At 37.3% G+C, this 20900-nt stretch overlaps 1 protein-coding gene across 1 annotated transcript in view; it reads left to right on the forward strand.

Annotated features, from left to right (window-relative positions):
• TMEM135 (transmembrane protein 135) overlaps positions 1-20900 on the forward strand; it is a 161539-nt gene that overhangs the window by 59044 nt on the left and 81595 nt on the right. The window contains exon 5 of the mRNA XM_066341303.1: positions 10419-10484. Coding sequence (XP_066197400.1) covers positions 10419-10484 — 66 coding nt within the window. The remainder of the gene's footprint in view (positions 1-10418; positions 10485-20900) is intronic.

The following is a 20900-nucleotide window of genomic DNA, read 5'->3' on the forward strand; positions in this document are numbered from 1 at the left end:
GAAAGCCTCTCTGGACCAAATGTTTCAGGATATGGAGGTTGTAGTCAACTTCATTTCAGGTGGCTTGAGTCTGAGTCTGGCTCATGCCTTGATTTTTAAGGGCATTTTACTGGTTCAGCTTGCTCTGGAAGTGCTTTCTTCTGCTTTGACATTTGCTGTTCTCTGTTCTCATCCAGCTGGGCTGGATGCAGTAATTCATCCATTGCAGGGTCAGACCTTCACTTCATGGAAAACATTCAAGAGCAAGAAGGAGTATCCATCTGGCATGACTGAGAAGCAGGAGTGAGGTGTTTTAGACTTAAGCTATACATGGATAAATACTACAGATTTGTACATTTAGAATTCTTTAGGTACAAAATTAGAGGTGGTGAGTTCTCATACCTTTTTTTTAGCAGATTTGACAGATTTTACTGCTTTCTTCTGTTGTACATGTGCATAATGCAGCAAGGCTTGTGGAGTACAGCTGTACCATGGCTTCTGTCAACAGTGTTGATCTTGAAAGTAGACATGGCTCTTCTGATAGTGTATGTGAAGGAGAAGTGTGGCTTCCTCCTGAGATTGGTCTTGTGATAAAGGTTTCCTGCTTTTCTAAAAAAGAGAAAACAGCATGCACATGTGCTTTGCTATGGGCCTTGCACTGCTTGGCAGAGAAGCTTGATTCTTAGACGCTGGAGGGGCTGTTGTCATGTCAGTTTTGAGGAAAAATGCTTGGGAAGAATTCTTGCTCATTCAGTTTGTCTGAAATGGCTTCACTTGCAAACTCTGAGTGTTGTGCAGCCCATAAGTGAGAGTTTCTGTTAGTTACTCATGGCCAAAATAAGAACAGTTTTCTTGAGAACAGGAAGCATTTTACCAGTGCTTCCTCCAGCTCTCAAAATACTATTCTAAGCAATGAAATTTTTAGCTCTCCTAGAAAGAAAAATGTTAATTAAAAATTGATTCAGAATGCTACATTATGTTGGTAGTTATTTCCTATATAGGATATGGCTTTCTGAATTTTCTTGTTGATTATTTTGTATTAAGTGGTTTCAATCACAATCAGCATCTGATTTAGTTAATTGTTTTTATTTTTAAGAGCATGTGATAAAAAAATCGCAATTTTTGTTGGGTCATCACCAGAACAGACATACTCTTCCTCAAATGCAATTTAGCTGTTGTTGACCGTTAGTAAAACTTTTCTAGGCAGAGCAGGGACACATTTTTATAAGCTGCCCCAAAAATGAAGTAGTGCTAATCTGTGTGTTCTGTTTCTAATTAGTTCTAAAAGATTCTGTAACATATACATGTTTAAACAATGAGTTTGGGAAGTGAGTTGTGTCTCATTCAAAGTCGATGTAATCTATGGTACTGTTTACACCATGGTCATGATAAATCACTAGTTTGAAAAAGTTTTTTGGGTTAGATTCATATTAGTTTAGTGCATAACACTCTGAGTAAATCACAAGACGTGGAAACAAACCAATTGAGACAAAGAAATTTTTGTTTCATTTGCAGATACAGAGAGCTACTACTTAAAATTGCTACTAGTGGGAAATGTAAAAGGTGAGGTAATCCCCTAAAGTAAAAGGGCCCTGGTTGTGAAACACATTAAATGTAAATCTTGTAAAACTTGTGGGAAATGTACTGAAGTACTGAATTGAACCTGCTCAGAGTTCATGCTAACGAGAAATTCTGGTCAATGAAGGCAGAGAAAGGAATTGTAAATGACTGTTTAAATTAGTCTGGAATTGCAGAACATGTGCTTGGATAATATGAAAGAAAGCTGTCTAAATATGCAGCTCTCAATAATTTACTGGTCATAGTGAATGTCTGTTACAAGATCCAAGGCTGCTGGAATAGCTTGCTGGTGTTTAAATCTCTACCATTTTTGGGGGGTTAGAGTGGAGAAGAGAGATCAAGGATCTTTTGATTTTGCTCTCTGTTACCCGGTAACTCACCAAGGGACTACAGATGGACCATGAAAGCTCACCTCAGTTTTCTTTAACTTGTGTGGCAGAAGAGTTTGGCTTAATTATTTATAATAGCTTGGGAATTAATTCTACAGGAACATTGTGGTGCCTGTTGCCATGTCACACATATTGTCTTCTCGACTATTGTCTTTCTTTCACCAGTGCTCTTAAGAGGATGAGGGTGAGGCTTATTAAGTCACAGAAAAGAGTCAAAATAAATATACATGCGAAGATGTAGTCATAAGTGTAGATGATCAACAAGACCAAGTGTAAGATGCTGCACGTGGGTTGGAGCAATCCCAAGCACAAATGCAGATTGAGCAGAGAATGGACTGAGAACAGGCCTGGAGAGAACTTTGGGCTGTTGGTGAATAAAAAGCTCAGTATGATCTGGGAGTGTGAACTTACAGCCCAGAAAGGTGGGCTCATCTTGTGTTGTATCCAAAGCAGTGTGGGCAGCAGGGTGAGGGAGGGGATTCTGTCCCTCTGCTTGGCTCTCATGAGACCCTACCTGGAGTGCCGTGTCCGGCTGTGGAGTCCCCAACAGAAAAAGGACATTGACCTGTTGGAGCGAAGATGATCAGAAGGCTGGAACATCTCTCTTACGAAGACATACTGGGAGAGTTGTTCAGCCAAGAGAAGATTCCAGGGAGACCTCAATGCAGCCCTTCAGTACTTGAAGTGGACTTAAGAGAAAGATGGGGACAAACATTTTACAAGTGCCTGTGGTGACAGGACTAAGGTCAATCATTTTAAACTGAAAGAGGAGAGGTTTAGATTGTATGCAAGAAAGAAATTCTTTGCTGTGAGGCACTGGAATGAGGCACTGTAACAGTTTGTCCCATGATGTGGATACCCCATCCCATGGAAATCTTTAAGACCAAGCTGAATGGGGCTTTGAGCAACCTGATCCAGTCAAAGGAGTCCCTGCCCATGGCAGAGGAGTTGGACTAGATGGTCTTTAGAGATCCTGTCCAACCCAAATCATTCAATGATTATGTATAGTGTTGGAGTTCATTACAACTCTGGACTCAGGGCAGTGTTACCCTTTTATCCTAAAATCTTGGTGACTACATCAAGCCTTGTCAGACTTGCTGGTTTTTACATGTTGTTTCTCCAGAGCCTTTGGCCAGGCAACATCAAAGTTCTCCATGGATCAGTTTCAAATGGGATAGAGGGAGATGGAGCATGATGAGTGCGCCTTCTCACCATTTTGGAGCTGAAAATCTGAAGATTACACTGCCCCTAGATCCTGAGTGGAGGGGTCACTGACTATACAAGCAAATGTGCTTGTATATTCCTGGTGTGGCCAGACTGGTCTTTTGGCCACTATCTTTTCTGCTCTGGCAGCATTACTAGTCAAAACCAGGCTTGACAGTTGTCATGTGCTTTCCGCAGGCTGGCTTGCAGCTGTTTGTTGTCCTTCTGCTATGTGACTGGAAAGAAGGAAGGTTTTAGTTGGCTTCAGTGGATCATTTCTCAGATGCAGAAACCTCTACTCCATGATGATGGTGGGGCAGGCTTGCTTGGACCTCCTTTCTCTGGCATTTCTGTCAAGGCAGAGGAGATTAAATGGCCTATTTCTCCAGTTTCCCATGCTGGCTGCTGGCCTGGTTTCTGGGTAATTCAGTTCATGAGCATTATACTACTGGATTTATTTTTTTTTTCCTGGCTTCCTGATACTTAGTTAATTGCAACGTTGAGCCCTTCAATCCTTTATGCAGAGAAAACTAGAAAAAGGTGAAAGTCAGTTACAGGCTGGGACCAGGAATCTCAATGTAAATACCAAGCATTTTTTGGGAGGGGGTTGGGGGAAGGAACGGGAGGAAAAACAGGTAGAGGAGAAGTCAGGAGAAGAAAAGCAATTTTCATGATCTTGGCAAATCTTATAAATACCACAACTGCAGACTGCAGATTAAGATAAATACATAGAAATGCTTTTATTTCATCCTCTTAGCAGTACATATAGTGTGATTATTTCTGTTGGTTCATTTGTTGAGCATATGTTCTGCAATTTTAAATTATAAAGCTCTTTAGGGAGAAGTTGAGGTTCCTGAGCAAGACTGCAGCAGGGAGGAAGATCTAGGATAATTTAGTTAGATAGAGAGTAGAGGTAAATTAGTTCATAAGGTAGTTTATTAACCCTGAAAGTGCCTATTTAGGTCAATGAGCAAATATAATTTGTAAATGGAATAGAAGTTACACTGAACTATGTGTAAATTTTAACCTGTATTTGCGTGACAAACCCGCAAATGCTCTCAGGAATGAGCAAGACAAATAAAAAAAAGTGACTATCCTGTTAGTCTTGTAAGTTTTAATACTGATTTATTTATGCTCTATTAATGATGTGTTTTGCACATCTCCAAACTTCTAGTTAGGGAATCGATGCATTTATTATTTAAGAAAGAATAACATTTCCATCTAGTACTTTTCCTTATAATATACATGGCCAGATGTGTGCTTTGTTTGCACAAATATTGGGTAAGTAACCAGGGGAGAAGGAGGTCGAGTACAATGGGATTCAGAGGTGGGTGTTCGGTGCAACACATTCTGAAAGCATAATTTGGGAAAAAATTAGAGATGTTTTAGAAAATGGATACAATGCTTTCATGAACTCTGTAAAATATGCTTTATCATGGGGTTTAAATTGTTTAGTCTTTAGAAAATTTGCAGCTAAATTACTTTTATTGAAGGTAAAGGTAAGAAATTATTTGATCTATTTGTGGGTAATTGAAAAGAGCTTGTGTCTTGCAGATTTCAAATATAGGCTGATGTACTCATTTTACAAAGAAGGTTCCAGTAGTTCAGTAACGAAGGCAGAGACATTCAGAGTCATTCAACAAAGTAAAAGATGGAGGTGTATGGAATTCCCATCTGTACAGTGGAATTAATTGAACTTTTAATGTTTTTTCAGGGAGTACGAGTTTACTTATCTGTCTTTTTAAAAGCTTCAGTTCAGCTTCAGTATTGTTTTTTGATATGTTTAAAAAATATTTTAAGTCTACAAAGTCTATAGAATGGCAACACATTCTATTTTGGTATTGTGGTAGTTTCATCAAAAGTTGTAACAATAGTTAAGCTCCTCAGTTAAATCTGTCATCTTGAGCAAGATTTAAATGCAGGCAGTTGGTTGACATTTGATTTTTCATGGACAGAATTCAGGAAAAAAAATCAGAAACAACTTCTGTGTTTTCCTAGTCATTATTGCTTCTGAATCTCACCAGATCTTTTTTTTTCTAGCAGTCAGTCTTGTTTTCAAAAGTTGTGTGATGGTTAGCTAATAAGGGCTATAACAATAGTTCATGTATAATAAAGTTGAAAGATTGTTTTTCATGATTTCAGATAGACTGTCAAAACCCTTTTTTCATGTAATTTACTTTCATTAAGAAGCACAAATTTTACAGGCCAGAGCTGTCAGCTAGCTATTGTATCCAAGATCAGCAAACCTATTAGGAGTGAAAAAATGTCTTTTGTGGTATTCCATCCTTCTTTATTCTTATAAGCAATTGGCACCATTTTGATTTTAATTCTTTTTTTTTTCTGTTTTGTTTTGGGTTTTTTTTAATGCCTATATAAAGTAGATGCCAAAAATTGTCAGGTGATTAAAAAGCATGCATTTCTAAATTCATTAACTTGTGTGATCAATGTGTTCACTGCTTGGATTTGCAATTTTAAATTTTGCTAAAACAGTAGCTATTCTGGTGGAAGTCTTATGTGAGACCATTTTATTTTTGAGAATACCTAGAAAATGCAAGACATCTGGAATCTAATGCAGTGTTTCTCTTTCTGTTTTTCTTACCATTTCTATCAATAATGCACAATTATTTTCCACTTGAGTACTGCTCATACAAGGTTTTTTGTTTGTATGTTTGTTTTTTTGGTTTTTTTTAAACCCACTTGCAAAGAATTTGATGAAAAGCAACTGCTTTGTTGGGGTGGGAACAGTTGGTCATCTTTGTCTGGAGATGGCATTGGGGCTTGCACAGTGTTGCGGAGTGGTAGCATACATTAGGCTGCCATTTTACCTCAGGGATAATGTAACACACTAAACATTCTTTATAATGAGCAACAATTTTAGGATTCAGTAACAATCATCTTGGCAACACATTTATTTCACACTGAGATCACTAAACCCATGTGTTGACAATTTGCTTTCTTATGAACTTCTGACTCCCATGGCTGAGTAGAAAGCTTATTCACAGTGGATTGAATGCAGATAAATCTCAAGTTTTTACAGCTTTCTAAAAGATCTGATTATATTGTAATATTTAGTGAAAAACAGTTAAAAATTAGCTAAATTCCTAGTCAGCAGTTTCTCTGAGAATAGTAGTATTATTTCTTAAATAGACAGTTATGCCTAGTTTGTGACAGAGCACTACTCTGCATATTTTTAGGAGATTTAATTAAATGAAATTACCTTGCCATTTCAATATACTTAGCACATTGTTTAAAATTAGATCCTTTGAACTCACATCTTTAATAGACTTAGTCTGTATTGAAGCAAGTTGTATGCAAATATTTTGCAGCATGAATATTGACTGTTATTATACTGGTAACTTCAGTAGATTTGAAATTACATACCAAGAATATGTCAGGCAAGATGTGTTTAATAAACTGAATTTTCAGTCACAGTAGATTTGATGTCCTGTAGGGATCCTTTTGCTCTCAGGAAGATATTATCATAAATAGAATTTTAGAAAGTATATGAGGTGTGCAAGAATATTGTTGTTTTTATACTGGTGGTGTAGTTCCTCATGCAGCTTCTCCCCCTCCCCCTTTTCTGTATGGAGCATTAGGTATGATGGAATTTTTCTCTAGCATTCAAAAAAAAAAAAGGCAGCCCATGTATATTTTGACTTTCTCCACCCTTATGCTTAATTTTCCATATCCAACGTGTGCAGCTCAAATGCTAGCAGGATGTTCTGTGTTTTTGGATTTCCTTGTGTCTTGGCATGTCACTAGCTAGAAACTGCAGGATAGCCTTCCACTTGGCTAGCACAAAGCATTTCCACCACTTAGAGAGAATTTGAGGAATTAGACTGTGTTTCTTTGGGAAGCAGAAGGAATTTACAGGTCATCTGTAAATTGCATTTTTTTGTGGGCTTGCCACTTAAAACGTTGTTGTGAAATGCTGAAACAGGTTGATGTGAGAGGTTATGAGACCTCCAGTCTTTGAGATGCTGAACCAGCTTGCTAGACAAGCTGGTTCAAAGGAATCTGAGCAGGACCAGGCAGAATCATGGAATTGTTTAGGTTGAAAAAAGCTTTTAAAGTCATAGAGTCCATCCATTAACTCAGCACTGCCAAGCCCACCACTAAACCATATCCTCAAATGCCACATTGACACATCTTTTAAATACCTCCAGAGATGGTGACTCAAACACTTCCCATGGCAGCCTGTGTTCAAGTGCAACTAAACTCCTCTCCCAGTGCAACTTGAAGTCATTTATTCTTGTTCTGTCACTTGATGCTACAAGTGTTGTAACTTGGAGAGACTGACCTTCACCTGGTTACAGCCTCCCTTCAGGCGGTTGCAGAGAGGGATAAGGTCCCCTCTGAGCCTTCTTTTCCCTAGGCTAAACAGTCCCAGCTCCTTCAGCTGCTCTCCTAAGACTTGTGTTCAAGACCCTTTCCCAGGGCTGCTGCACTTCCTTGGACATGCTCCAGTACGATTCTGTTTGTTTCTGCCTTTGCAGGGCAGAAGGGAAAAAGATAAAAATTGAAGACAGTGTGGAAGCTTTGAAAAAATAGCAGTGTTACAGAAAAATTTACATTTTAATACTGGCAATATTTTGCTAGCTGATTGCTTTTATCATTAGTCTGTGTGATGTTATAGCCCTGCGAAGATGTTGGAAAACTCTGAATGCTTACATCATGCTCTTTGTCATTGTACGACAACATCGCCTTACTCAAATCTCCACATCTTCACACTCAGTTTGCTTTGTCAAAAGAATGCAGACCTGAACTATTTACTGCCAGTGTCCACCTCCTTCACCTTAAAGCTTACAGTAACAGTAAGCTTGGGCTGATTCCTGTTTTGAAAGATGAACTTCTTTAAGCTTGGATTTTGCATGCCAAAATCCCCGATAACTCTTTCTCCAGCCTTGTCACCATCAGTCACTGGCTATAGGTGGGCTCATCCCTGCCATGCAGTTTGTGTGGGAAGCTGTGTTTGTTATACTAATCTTAGTGAAGGGTGGCCCACCGGAAGACATCTGTGATGTTGCATTTGCTATTACTGTGATTTTTGCTTGTTTCTGAATGGTTTTGACATCTGGCATTAGTGAGGTGAGTACAAGTGTACTAAGAGAGATCTTTTACTAGTAGATGTGAAAAGAAAGTCATCGCACACACCAGTGGTTTTCAAAAGAAACAAAAGCTGCTTTGCTGTATTGACAGAATGCTCAATTTGGTTGAAACATCCCTAAAATGTTGGTGAAAGAAGCCAATTTTGTGAAATACAAAAGGTTCTGTGAGGTTCACTTCATCTCTCAGAGAAGAAAGGTTCAAGAAGCAGAATCACAGTGAATGTAAATGAAGTAATAGATTTTGCAGCCCAGTGTTCTGGAGTGCACACATTCATTTACAGGGTGTGTGGGAAGAACATAGGGTGATTAAAACATCTTTTATTAAGTTCTTTCCTTCAGAAAATTATTTAGGATAGAGTAAACCCCACTTAATCTGTCTCTAGGAAGACTGAGAAATTAATCTCAAGAGATGTCTTTGATATCACATTTATTGAGATACAGCTGTCTTACGGTCAGCAAATCATGCAATCATGGAAACACTGAGATGCTTTTTCTTAAAATCACTGTTTGGAAAGATGATCGGCTACTGCAAACTGCTTTTATTTATAAACTTTCTAAATGTGGTTGTTTTGTTTTTTGGGTTTTCTTTTTCCAAACTGCTAACTACTCTTTAACATAGATCCTTAAATGTCAGGGTATTTTTTAAATTAGAACCAGATATTAAAACCATATTTTTACAGTTGAAATTGAAACCAGCTTCACTGTTTGCTATGGAAACAAGTTTTTAAAACAAATCTGTTCAGGGGTATGCTGATGTGCCAGTTCGTGAATTTATGTAACTTGTGAATTTTTTTCATGCCTTTCTCCAAGCAGCTTGTAGAAGGATAGGTGGTACAAAACCTATTACAGTCTGTATTAAGCCAGTAACCTATACCTGTGTCAGAAGCATTGTGCCAATTTTCTCACTGGATTAAAGAAAGGATGAGGCAACTCACACAGAAAGGTATTCAACCTAATTGAAGGTTAAAGATTTCTCCAAGTTTGTCTTCTCTGCCATTTGCATATGACAATGTTGCGTTTTGTAATCCCACCCTTACTGAGAGTTAAGAGGGGTGCAGGTGCTTTTAGGAAAAGTGCTGCATTGTACTATTTTTTTCATACTCATTTGTCAATTTAAAAAGTAAGTTCCATGAGTTGTGAAATATCATATAGCTGGTTTTTCCTTAGTACCCCACTTGTAGCTGACTCTTGTATTTTGAGTCCAAGATCCCCCTAATTAGGGTTTTTTTTAACCTTTCAAAGTCCTGTGCCAGGGTTTAAAAGATGAGCGGAACTTGCAGCTCGGTCTTGAATGGTGTTTGTTAAATTTTCTTATCTCAAAGTTTGTGCGCCGCCCTACACCCAGCCTAGTGTGCTGAAAGGCACCACTGCCAAGAGCATGAGACCTGGTCTTCAAGGTCTTTTAAAGGTTTCTAATCAAAATAACTCTTAAAAGATACTATATTTACAATTTTGTGCCAATAATTACTACCAGTTCTAGACACGCAATTTTCTACATCACCTGCATTCTACCAATGTCTTTGTGCCACTGTCACAGCAGAAGATGGAGTCGAAGAAGAGCTTAAGACACAGCCCAAAATTCTCCATCTTGCTTCTATCTACCTCCATTCTAAAAACCCAAAACTTTTCAAATTTTCACCCTGTGACAAACTAAACTATTATCTAATTTAAATTTTTGTTGTTTTCATTTCATCCATAAGTGTTGGCAGTTTTTCCCATGGGCTGAGGTCAAAGGCAGCGCTTTCCTGGGGTTCCAGCAGGGGTCTTGGAGACCTCAGGGCAATTTGAGGGGTTTTCCCCATATCCTGGACTCCAACCCCTGACAACTTGTGGAGGACGATTATCTGGGGCTGAGCATCTCTGACCTGCTCAAATAGTCTTGAGCAGGAATTATGGAACAGCTGTTGCCTGAGGGACCATGGTGCTGCTTAAGTGGTTACTTAGGCCAATTCCAAAGTCTTCAATGTGTCTCACCTTGCAATAAACTCTTGCCTAAACTGTGCAGGTTATTCTAAAGGAGCTACCGGAGCAATTCAATTGTAAAATAGGTACTAGAAAGCAGCAGAAAATATAAAAATTGTTTAAAAGTTGAAACAAATTGTCATGAGCTGTGTTGTCTGTTTTTTTAATAACAATTTTGTCTGTGTGTTTGTTGATGCAGGCCACAGAAACATTGTTCCGAATGGCAGTAGCAAGAGGAGCTATCACGCCTTTAAGACATGGAGAAGTAAGGCTAAATATATCTGTATTGTTTTGTTTCTTATTTCTGTGTGATATAATGCCATATTGACACAGTGCTTTATAAATTCCTAGAAGTCATACTGTCTTCAGGTAAGTGAAGAGAGCTGGACTATATATAATTTCCATACCTACATTCCGGTATTTTTGAAGGAGAGCAGGAACTTAAATACTGCCCAGTCAGAAATGAAATATTTTTCAAAGAACGCTCTATTCTTCTCATTGCTTCTATCATTACTTAGCTGTATGATGGAATTGGCTCAAGAGAGCCTTTCAACTGCTTTGCCAAGGGCTGGGATGCAGTTTTTCACTGAATTTTCACTATTAAAGATTGCCAAATCTAGAGAAATTCACAGGAGGTCAATATTTGTTACTGGGTAGTTTTAGAGCAGTTACTCATCCTTTGTTCCTTTCGAGAAATAGTAACTTCATGTAATATACAAAATACATTGATTATTCCAAAGAGGATAAATATTATGTTGCTCATACATACTTCTGTTTGTGGTAAGCATTTTTTTCCTTCTTTGGATGGTTTTATATCTGGTAAACATGGTTTTGAATGTAAAAGATTAAGTATCTCCAATATGAGTTGGTGCCATTTATACTTAGGTTGAACTTCATTTAAAAATGAAAATACTACAGTCAGTCATGACACTGGGAATGAGGAATGATCTGGGCACTGCCACAGCTGGATGCTGAAGGGGTTTTTCAGTGTTAGAAACCTCAACGTTTTTTTCATGGTAATATAATTTTGATAAAATTCTTAATAAGTTCATGAAAATTTCTCATCAGAGACACAGTGTTCAGTCTGAATCTTGACCTACACCGATCCTGAAATCCCAACTGTGCTGTAAAATGTTCCTTATGCTGATAAGGTTGCCTTAATCTCTTTTTTGTGACAAAATAATGTATTTCTGTGTCAGTGTCTGAAGATGTACCTGAGATATCATGTCCTGCCAGTGTCTGTAGTTTTAGCTTTTCTGAATATGTGGATACTCTATGAATTTTGTTTCTGCTGTTTTCTGCAGAAGAATGTAATGCCATTTCCAGATATGATAGTTACCGAATATTTGCATCCCTTCCAAATTCCCTGGTTAGGTTTTTTGTTCAGTTAAAGGTACTTAATTTTCTGTGTTTTAATGACCAGATTGTCTAAAAGGTTTATGTAGTTATCCAGTCAATGGTTGAATTATGGAAAAATAAAACTATGGGATTTTTTAAAAGAGTAATGAATTGTACTCTTTGCAATCCAAAATACTGGGACTACTACAGATATAACCGTGTCTGTTGTGAGTGATATTAGTAATTTCTGAATCTGATGCCTCTTCTGTTGAGCCAGTTTAACTCACTGACAAGGCAGAAAAGTTCTACTTTTTTCTTCAAATATTCGTTCTAATCTTTTATCAGTTAAACCACCTCAAAGGCTAGAGACAACCAGAGGAGAAGCATCAGCATAAGTGGTGAGATGATGTAACCATGGTTAGCAAGAAAGGAAGTGTGAGAAAGTGAACTTCATGTGTGTGTATGGTGTCTATGATACTTTTTCTGAGGTATTCCTGGGGCCTCAGTGGAAATGCAGTTAAGGCTAAGGTAGGTAATTTATAGATAAAACATTTAATAATGGTTCAGAATTGGCTTTTTGTGTAAGAAGGCAGCGGGTGAAACAAGAAAATACCTTTTTTCTCTCTTATATTTTTATTGGACTCTATGCTGCAGAAAATGTTTTCACTCAAGGGAGATCTTTTCATTAAATTCCATTGTGTAACTATAATTTACTTAGTCTGAGAATGAGAAATTACATTATTCAAATGAAACTAATTTTTCCAGAAGAAACATATAATTATCAAGTCCTTCTAAAATTTTTTTTACTCTTCCAAGAAATTGCTGGATGTTTGCACAGTGCATAACTAGAAAGGGAGCCAGAAAAAAAGTTCACTGTATTCTCTTTCAGAAGTGTGAATTTGGCAGTGAAAATCAAAACAGAGAAACCTTTAAAATGGAAATTTCAAAATACAGAGGCAGCAGTCCAAATGTGCAAAAGTGCTGTTCAACTTTCACATCAGAACTTAAAAATGTAGTACCATTTAAAATTTGCGAGAGGGTGAAACTGTTTACTGTTAGAAGGCAAAGGTCATACCTGTTTGTTTTTAATTAATAAAAAAATGACATTATTCTGTCTCTATCACTGAACAGATTAATGTGTGAACATTTATTCTGCAGGCAAAACAGGATGCATGTAAAACTGTCCATTATGATCCAGTTGTCATCACCAGGTGGATTTATAAGTTATAATATTGAATGTCCCCTGGTAGTCCCTTTTATTTCTCCTTTCTACATTTCCTCATTCATTTGGCCTTATCAGGCCTTTATGCATATAGAATTTTTATGTTTTTCATTTATTATCCTTGAAGAAATTGAAAAATGAAGGTTTACAGGTTTGATCTTTCTACTTTTACATGTGGTTTATAAAATCACTGTTGAGAGTTTAGATAATTATGCTGCCAAAACTAATTATCAAAACTGGGGTCATAGTGCCAAAAATTATTTAACTGTGGAATATTAATCGTAGAGTTTCCTGAAGAATCTTCTCAGCAGTTCTCTGGCTCCTGGGTGGGTTTAAGTGTAGTAGCATCCATGGGAGGGCATCAAACCCAGAAGCGTAATTCATTTCAGAATTCAAGATGTTGTTTATGTTAATTAGTTATTCCTGTCAGTTATTTCGCTGTGGGGGTGCATCATGAGGCAGAGCCTTATTGATTTCTGTTACTACTTCTAGCCGATTCCCAAATGGTCCAAAAACTGTGGGAGCAGATGCGATCACACCAACTCCCATGGCTGTGCTTCTGTCCATACATCTTAACATGCAGTTCATTAATGACGCCAGGCTGAGAGCCTGTGGTTGGCACAGCTGAGAGCTTCATTTGGGGAGCCCGGATCTGGCACCACCTAGAGAGCATCTCCAGCAGTTTCTTCTGCTTTTGGTCTTCATGAAGAGCGGGGGGCTCAGCTCTGCTGCCTCTGTGTTTCCTCACAGTGTCCAGTCTCTTCCAGACAGACCAGCATTCCATGTGGGTGCTGGCTGATGTGGCAGCAGTGGTGGGGTTGAGGAAACAAAAGCAGCAACAGCCTGTCTGCTGAAATGACAGAGAAGAGGAATACAAGGAGGCCCCTGCTTCTGAACTGACTGTGCTTTCCAGTTCTGCATTCCCGGGAGCCTCTACTGCTGTGTGCTCAGCCCTCAGGGCAGAGCTATGAGGAGGAGTAAGGGTTGGCAGCAATGGGCTGTAAGGAGTTGCTCAGTGCATGGCAGCAGGATAGAATACATTTGGCACAAGCTGAGATCTGTTTGGTGACTGTACACAGAGAGAGAGAGAACTTCCAAAATTTTACTGGAAATGAGCAATTTTATTCACGTTGTGCCAGTGATATACCAGAACCAGTGTGTCACATAGGATGTGTATATCCTGTGGAGATACTGAACAAGAACAAGAGATCTAGTTAGGACAGTGAACTCACAGGACTGATGTTCTTAAGCCCCTGTAGAAGAGGGAAATGAATCCATGGAGAGAAGGAGCAGGGGATAAACTCAGAGAGTGGAACCCTTAAATGGAAAAAATGCGTGAAATACGTAGGCTGACATAGCCAACTCATCTAATGTGGCCCAGAGAGCCACAACTGATACCAGCCATGCATGATCTCTTTGGCTGTTAGCATTAAAATGTAGTTTCTCTAGCCTAAAATGGCTTACTGCCTTGCAGTGTAATACATGTAACTGTATGCATTGCTATGGAAGTATGTACTCGTGCTTGAAAGAGGATTCATTGGAAGAAGACAAGTCTTTGTTTTTATTTAAAGCTATTTTTAAGCGATTTCACCATTCTGTGTATTTTCTGTAAATTCAGTGATGTGAAGTGTGAAGTTTTATGAATTTAGCCCAGATATCTGTAAAAAGTAATTTCTGTGGATTTGTGTTCATAGTTAATACCAGTGATGTATTTGCGATACCACATTTAGCTAAACATTGAACAAGGGGATCAGTAATGATCTTTAAAATGTGGTTTATGTAATGTTTTTACAAGTGAATGCAGAACAGTGAGAAGAGCAATATGAAACTCTCCTTCGTACAGCATTATTTGTTCCACAGACGTACTGAGAGTACCTTGGAAAGGAGGGTACATAGTTGAAGTGACATTACTGCCAGCTCAGGTTTTCCTTGCCCTCTTTCTTCCCAGTGTGCTATAGCAGAGTGCAATGTAGACTCCTGGAAACTCACCTGTGGAATTAAAGTCATATAAACATGAATCTTTTGTATTATTAACAGTAACTGTAATTACTTTTTTCATGAGAAGGAACTTTGTGAATATTACTTGCCAATGGAAGGATTCAAAAGAATATGGTATTGTGCCACCTGTCATCATATTTAGTTGTGTAATGTGAAGATAACGTGGAACTAAGTATTCATTAAATGATAATCTCTTTTCCATATAAAGGGTTTCTGGGACTGTTAGTCTCTTGGATCTTATCGTATGGGTTTTTCCTGTCCTGGTTAAAGGTTGCTGGCACACAGAAAGCGTGTGTATTTTTACAAGCTATTGTGTTGCAAAATAGTGTAAATTTAATTTAACCAAATCATATTTCTGAACGTCATGTAAGATCCAAAGTGCCAGTAGGTTTTGGTATTAATTTCTCTTATAATTACCCACTTATATTTGAAAGGTATTTGCAAAACTAAAAGAAAGGAGTTTGTTGCAGTCAGGTCTGAGTGCCTGTTCATCTAAAGTGAAGTCCCTTCTCTTATGTTCTAAGAAAATAATCTGTACTTTGATTTTTAGCTTTTTCAAAAGAAATGTGTAAAAAAAATTAAAATTAAAAAGGTATCCTATATGAATGTTCTGAATCATCAATTAACAACTCACTTAAATTATTGGCATACATAGTTATAGCTTTCTTATTAGTGAAATCTATTTTGGAAGTAGTGTGGAGCCTGTCTTTTATAACTTCTTGTAAAGAAGAAGCAAATTGATAAAATGTATCCACAAGAATAGAAATGTTTTATAGTCGTTTCACTTAAGGTTTTGGTTTGGGGCATATGTGTCAGAAGTATTTTAAAGTAGTACTGGGATCTGGAAAATCCTTCTGGCAGGTCACAATGGGTAACAGTTCAAAGGTAATTTAATTGCCAAAGACCGGTACACCTTATCTATGTTATCTGGAAGTAAGTCAAAAGTAAATAATTCTTCTGATTAAATGCAGTGAAAACTAAAGCTTGATTGGGGAGAGGGAGAGAGGTTGAGAATGCCATTGAACCCTGGGGAAGGAAACCAGCAGATTGCCTTTGAGGTGTTCCAGTGTACAGTGTTCCAGTGCTATTTCATTGTGTGAAGGTGTTACTTATCTAGTTTGCCCTGAGTTATCCATTTTGAATAGTCTATGGTTTTTTAATTAATTTTTAATCATGAAGAGGAAGGAAAATTTGTCTTAAAACCAAAGCTGAATGTGAAGAACTTTTCTGCTCTTTAGGCCATTTGCTTAGGGATAGTCTGTTTCTTACTAAAAGTAATCTCAAACATTGATAGTTATATAATAATATGTAACAATATATAATACTAATATACATAAAACAAATAATTTTAAAGTGTTGTGATGGAGTTACTTTGTTAGGCAATGTGAAAAATAAATGCACTGTAGGAATCATGTCTGGTGTAAATTTAAGGTAGAAATATCTGAAAGTAGGAGAGTGGCTACATATTTCAGAATATGGAGAGGTACCACTGAAGAAAGGTAACACACAGATTTGGAAACTTGGAGAACTTGAATTTCAAAACAGAAGTGAAATAATATCTAGATAACTCATGCTTTGTATTTTTCTTTTAAGTGTATGGAAAATATAGTCAGTCTATTTTTCATAGAGTGGAGCAATGGAATTTAGTACTTTCAGCATTTAGCATATCATGCTAGGCATTATTGTCATTGTAATTTTCTTTAGTGCAAGCTCATGTATGTATTTATCTTAGAATAGTCTTAACTTCCCTTAATGAAGTGAAACGCATGGCTAAAAAGTAAATTAAATTATGCCCAGAGGTATTTGACAGGTGTGTTTCACCAAGAATGTATTGGCAGGGATTAAAGTAAGGAGGGAGTTACCTATTTTAAAGACTTCTCCTTTTTTTTTTTTTCTCCTTAGTACTTAGCCTATATATTTCAGATTTCTTACCCTTTTACATCAGCAAAGCAGTGAATGAATGGTAAAAGTAGACAATAAAAAACTATAGCAACAAAGCTAAATGTGAGGAAATATACTCAGTTCCCAATCTAGTTTTTTTTAGTCTTCTATGTCATGGCTTTGGAATGAAGCTGTCATTTTGTTTTATAGTTAAAACCTGCCCCCAAAATTGCCCCCTGCAATTCCATTGTTCTTCAAGAGTAAAGATCATGTGTAGGGAAGTTTTTACTCCTGTTCATGAGGAAAGGCAGAGTAGGTGCTACTGGAGCTTGGTGCTGGAATAATACTGCTTTCTGACTTTGGTGATGTTGATGCTGATGTAAGTTAATTCATTCATAGCATTGAAGAAATAGGCAACTGTAAGAAGATACTTAACTTGATAAAGCTAAGAATTTGTTCACATTCCTCTAGACATTTAAGAATGCTGAGTGTTACTAAAGCAGACACATAATTGATCCTCAGTTTCTGAGCAAGTTGTTTGATTCAAATTGTTGGAAGAATAGCTTTACTGGTGTCTGAATGCACACCATTTTTGCTAACACTTTGCAGTGTGTCATCTAAATCACTGCTGTATGTACAGTCACAGAATCATAGAATGGTTTGGGCTGGAAGGGACCTTGAGGAACGTTTAGTTCCTTCTCTCCCCATCATGGGCAAGGACACCTTCCGCTAGACCAGGTTGCTCAAAGCCACATCCAACCTAGCCTTGAGCAGTTCCAGGGATGGGTCATCCACAGCTTCTCTGGGCAGCCTTTGCCAGTCCTTCACCAATCTCACGGTAAAGAATTCCTTTCTATCAACTGATCCAAATGTACTCTCAGTTTGAAGCCATTCCATCTTCCTATCTTCCGTTCCCACTTCTATCACTGTAGTGATAGTGTCCTATCACTACAGTGCCTGATGAAGAAGCCCCTCTTGGCTTCCCTGTAGGCCCTCTTTAGATTCCTTTTGGAAAACAGTGTTCTCATTCAAGTTACTTTATGCCTCTTGTCCATGTGCTTATGCTTCTTGTCTTTAGACTTACTAAAGTATTGTTGAACACACACAAAGAAATAATAGAAAACTTTGGTAACTTTTAGTTTCCCTGTATATTAACAGATTGCATAAATCAAAATGCAGTTTACAATGTCTTTTCTAGGGTTTCTGAAAAGAAGATGACTGTGCCTATAGTCAGTGAGAAAGCTTTTCCCATTCCATTCAACCTAAACAATTGTGTTGTGATTCTGTGTGCCACTCTATGTTTATAAAGACCTAATTTTTCAAACATTTTTCTGTAGGTAGAAAACTAGAATAATCCTACTTTTATTGGGCATATACTTGATTAATATTATATGAAAGTTAAAATTTACTTACATTTCTCTTAAGAGGTAGAAAAATCAAATGACAGTACCTAGGGTAAGCAGTTCCAGCTTATAAATGCTAAGGGTTTTATTGTTCTTTCCAAAATGTGAAGGTATGGGAAAATACTATTGATAGGGAGGTTGACTACTAGGATTGGGAACTGATACCAAAACCGGGTGTAGTATTTCTGGTGGGACAATATTTGGTGGGAGGAAGAAGAGACTCTGGAGCTTTTCCATCACATGACAGGTTGTGATCCTTGCTGGGTGAGCACAGCTGGCTTTTTTGGACACTGTAGGACTGGTAATGTACTCCAGTGATCTGAAATTATTTCAGACTTAAAAAACCTGTACCTAAATAGCACCTTGAGAACAGGAGAACAGTCTAGTCTGAGACGTTTATGAATGTTAAGGAAGTTGTTACGGGCAAGATCAAATGCTGTTGCTCACTGCTCAGGAGTTGGTATTTAAGAGTCATGAATAGTGGATGTTAATTTCCATTAACTTTGCTAAAAATTCTTTAGCTACAATCTGCACTGGTTTATTGTAATAATGTATTCTAATATATTTTACAATATTTAATCACTTAGGGATTAAATTAGCATATCATGCTAGGCATTATTGTTATTGTAATTTTCTTTAGTGCAAGCTCATGGTATGTATTTATCTTAGAATAGTCTTAACTTCCCTTAATGAAGTGAAACACATTAATAACACATCTTGTCTTTCTTGACTGATATCTCAGTGCAAGGTGATTGCGATAGGTGAAGATCTGGTCTGCCAGCAGCAGGAATGATAAGGGAGCATGAACTGCTGGAACAGTTCTCCCACTCTGAACCATGAAACCAATCTGTTCCTGGCGGCTACAATTTTATGCAAACTAATTCTTTGTTGATGGAATCAGGTGAAAAATATGTGGTTCTGATTAGCCAACAGTCTGTAGAGGAATGGATAACATTCCTCTGGCCATGTGCATGTGTTCAGATATGTGTGACTATACATATTATTTATGTTACATATTTATCTTCCTATATTAAAAATAAAGGGCAGTTTAGTTTTTAAAAAATATACTCTTTTTTAATATTTGTACTATAATTGATAAAATTATAATTAAGTATATGCTTATTAGAGTAGAATAAATATTCAGTTTTATTGTTTCTAAGTTTCAGAAACTTAAACTTTTAAACCCAGCAGCCCTCGAAAGAACATTTAGTAGAACTGTAGCAAAAATTCAAATATGAGCCTTTTTTGAAGTACCATTGTTTTCTGTAGGAAATGTGTATTATACAAGTGACTGCTTGGATAAAATAATGACCTTTCATTTGTAAGTATCCTGCAGAGCTGCAAAAAGTAAACTGGTATCTGCAGTCTGCCTAATGGACTGTGCACCACATCACTGCATGCAATTAAGCATAAGTGATTTTTCTGCTCAAGACAGCCTCAAGACCGATTTAGCAATGAAACTTAATTACTTCTAGCCCTTAGAGAAAATGGCCCAACAAGGTTGAGGTTGTTGGCAGGGCAGTGTGGGAAAGCTATTGCTGCAACTCCCCTCCCCACTTCTGATTTTCTGTTTGCAGTAGTTAAAGCACCGTTAACCTTCAGTTAAAAATTTTTCCCACAAAAATGGTACATTTTTATTTCTGTCTTTGTTACAAGGCTGAAGAAAAAGATAATGAAACATGGCAGTGTTTTAAAAGCAAGCATTCTGATCAAATCCCACTGCTTCAGACTATGGGTAAAATTATTTTGTGCTAATGGAAATGAAAACTTAAACATTAGTTCTCAAATGCCTGAGTGTTAGTTAGCCATTCTGGCCAGAGAAATCTCAAGCTAAAAGCTAAAGCTAAGTGCGCTTGTGCTTCTTGACAATTCAGTATGTTAGAGGTAAATTGTTCCTTTATTTTGTACTTAGGTTACAGGAAAAAATGCTGCAGGAAATGAGCATAACCAAAAAAATGAATCATATTAGTAAACTACTTTATACTCAAAATTGCTTCATTTGAGTTTTTCGAAATGTGTTATTTTTCAAGGAAACAGGAACTTTAATTCTGTGACTCCAAGGAATACAAGGAATACATCTGGAATAACAATTCAGAGGGACATATGGCATCAATTGGCTTATATTTTCCTATATGGGGGTTCTGATTGAACTAAGAGAGAAAAGTGCTCATTAATTATGTGGGATTAAAAATACAAATACTGCACTGTTTTGGATTTATGTGCCCTATTAAAGAACTGTGAGTATGGAAAAGATGTGGAAGCTGAGCAAAGACAATTTGCTTTTCTGTTAGTCAGCTGTGACAATAACTTGCTTTACTTCTGTAGTATATTTTTCACCTTAACAGTTCTGACTCCCTTACTCTTATCTCTTCATGTAGAGAAATTTCTTGCTCACCTCTGAGATTGTAATTTACAAAAAGACACAGTACTGCACTTATAATTTGTTTGATAAATTTCCTCCTTAGTAATGCTCCAGGTCTTTTTCCTATTCACAGCTATGGACATGTTTATCAATGGAAATATTCATGGTGACAAAACTAAACATGTGCCTAAGTATTTGAGAGAGTATGCAGTATGAGACACTAGTTCCCAAGAGCATGTTTAGCACATGCTCTAGTGTTTTACTCAGTAGGGAATGAATTTGAGAGTGTGTATAGGTCCCCTTGATTTCAACACTGTTTAACCAAACAAGTGACCTAAGCTTTTTGCTAGACAAGAAATAATAATTTAAGCATGTACTTGAAGGAGGTTTTTTTTAAATTTTATTTTTTATCTTAGGATTTTGAATCCCTGGAATAGTTGAATAGTTACCAACCTTGGCTTATATTTATTATATTGT

The sequence above is a fragment of the Sylvia atricapilla genome, chromosome 2 (assembly GCF_009819655.1).
Source record: "Sylvia atricapilla isolate bSylAtr1 chromosome 2, bSylAtr1.pri, whole genome shotgun sequence".
Lineage (NCBI taxonomy): Eukaryota > Metazoa > Chordata > Aves > Passeriformes > Sylviidae > Sylvia > Sylvia atricapilla.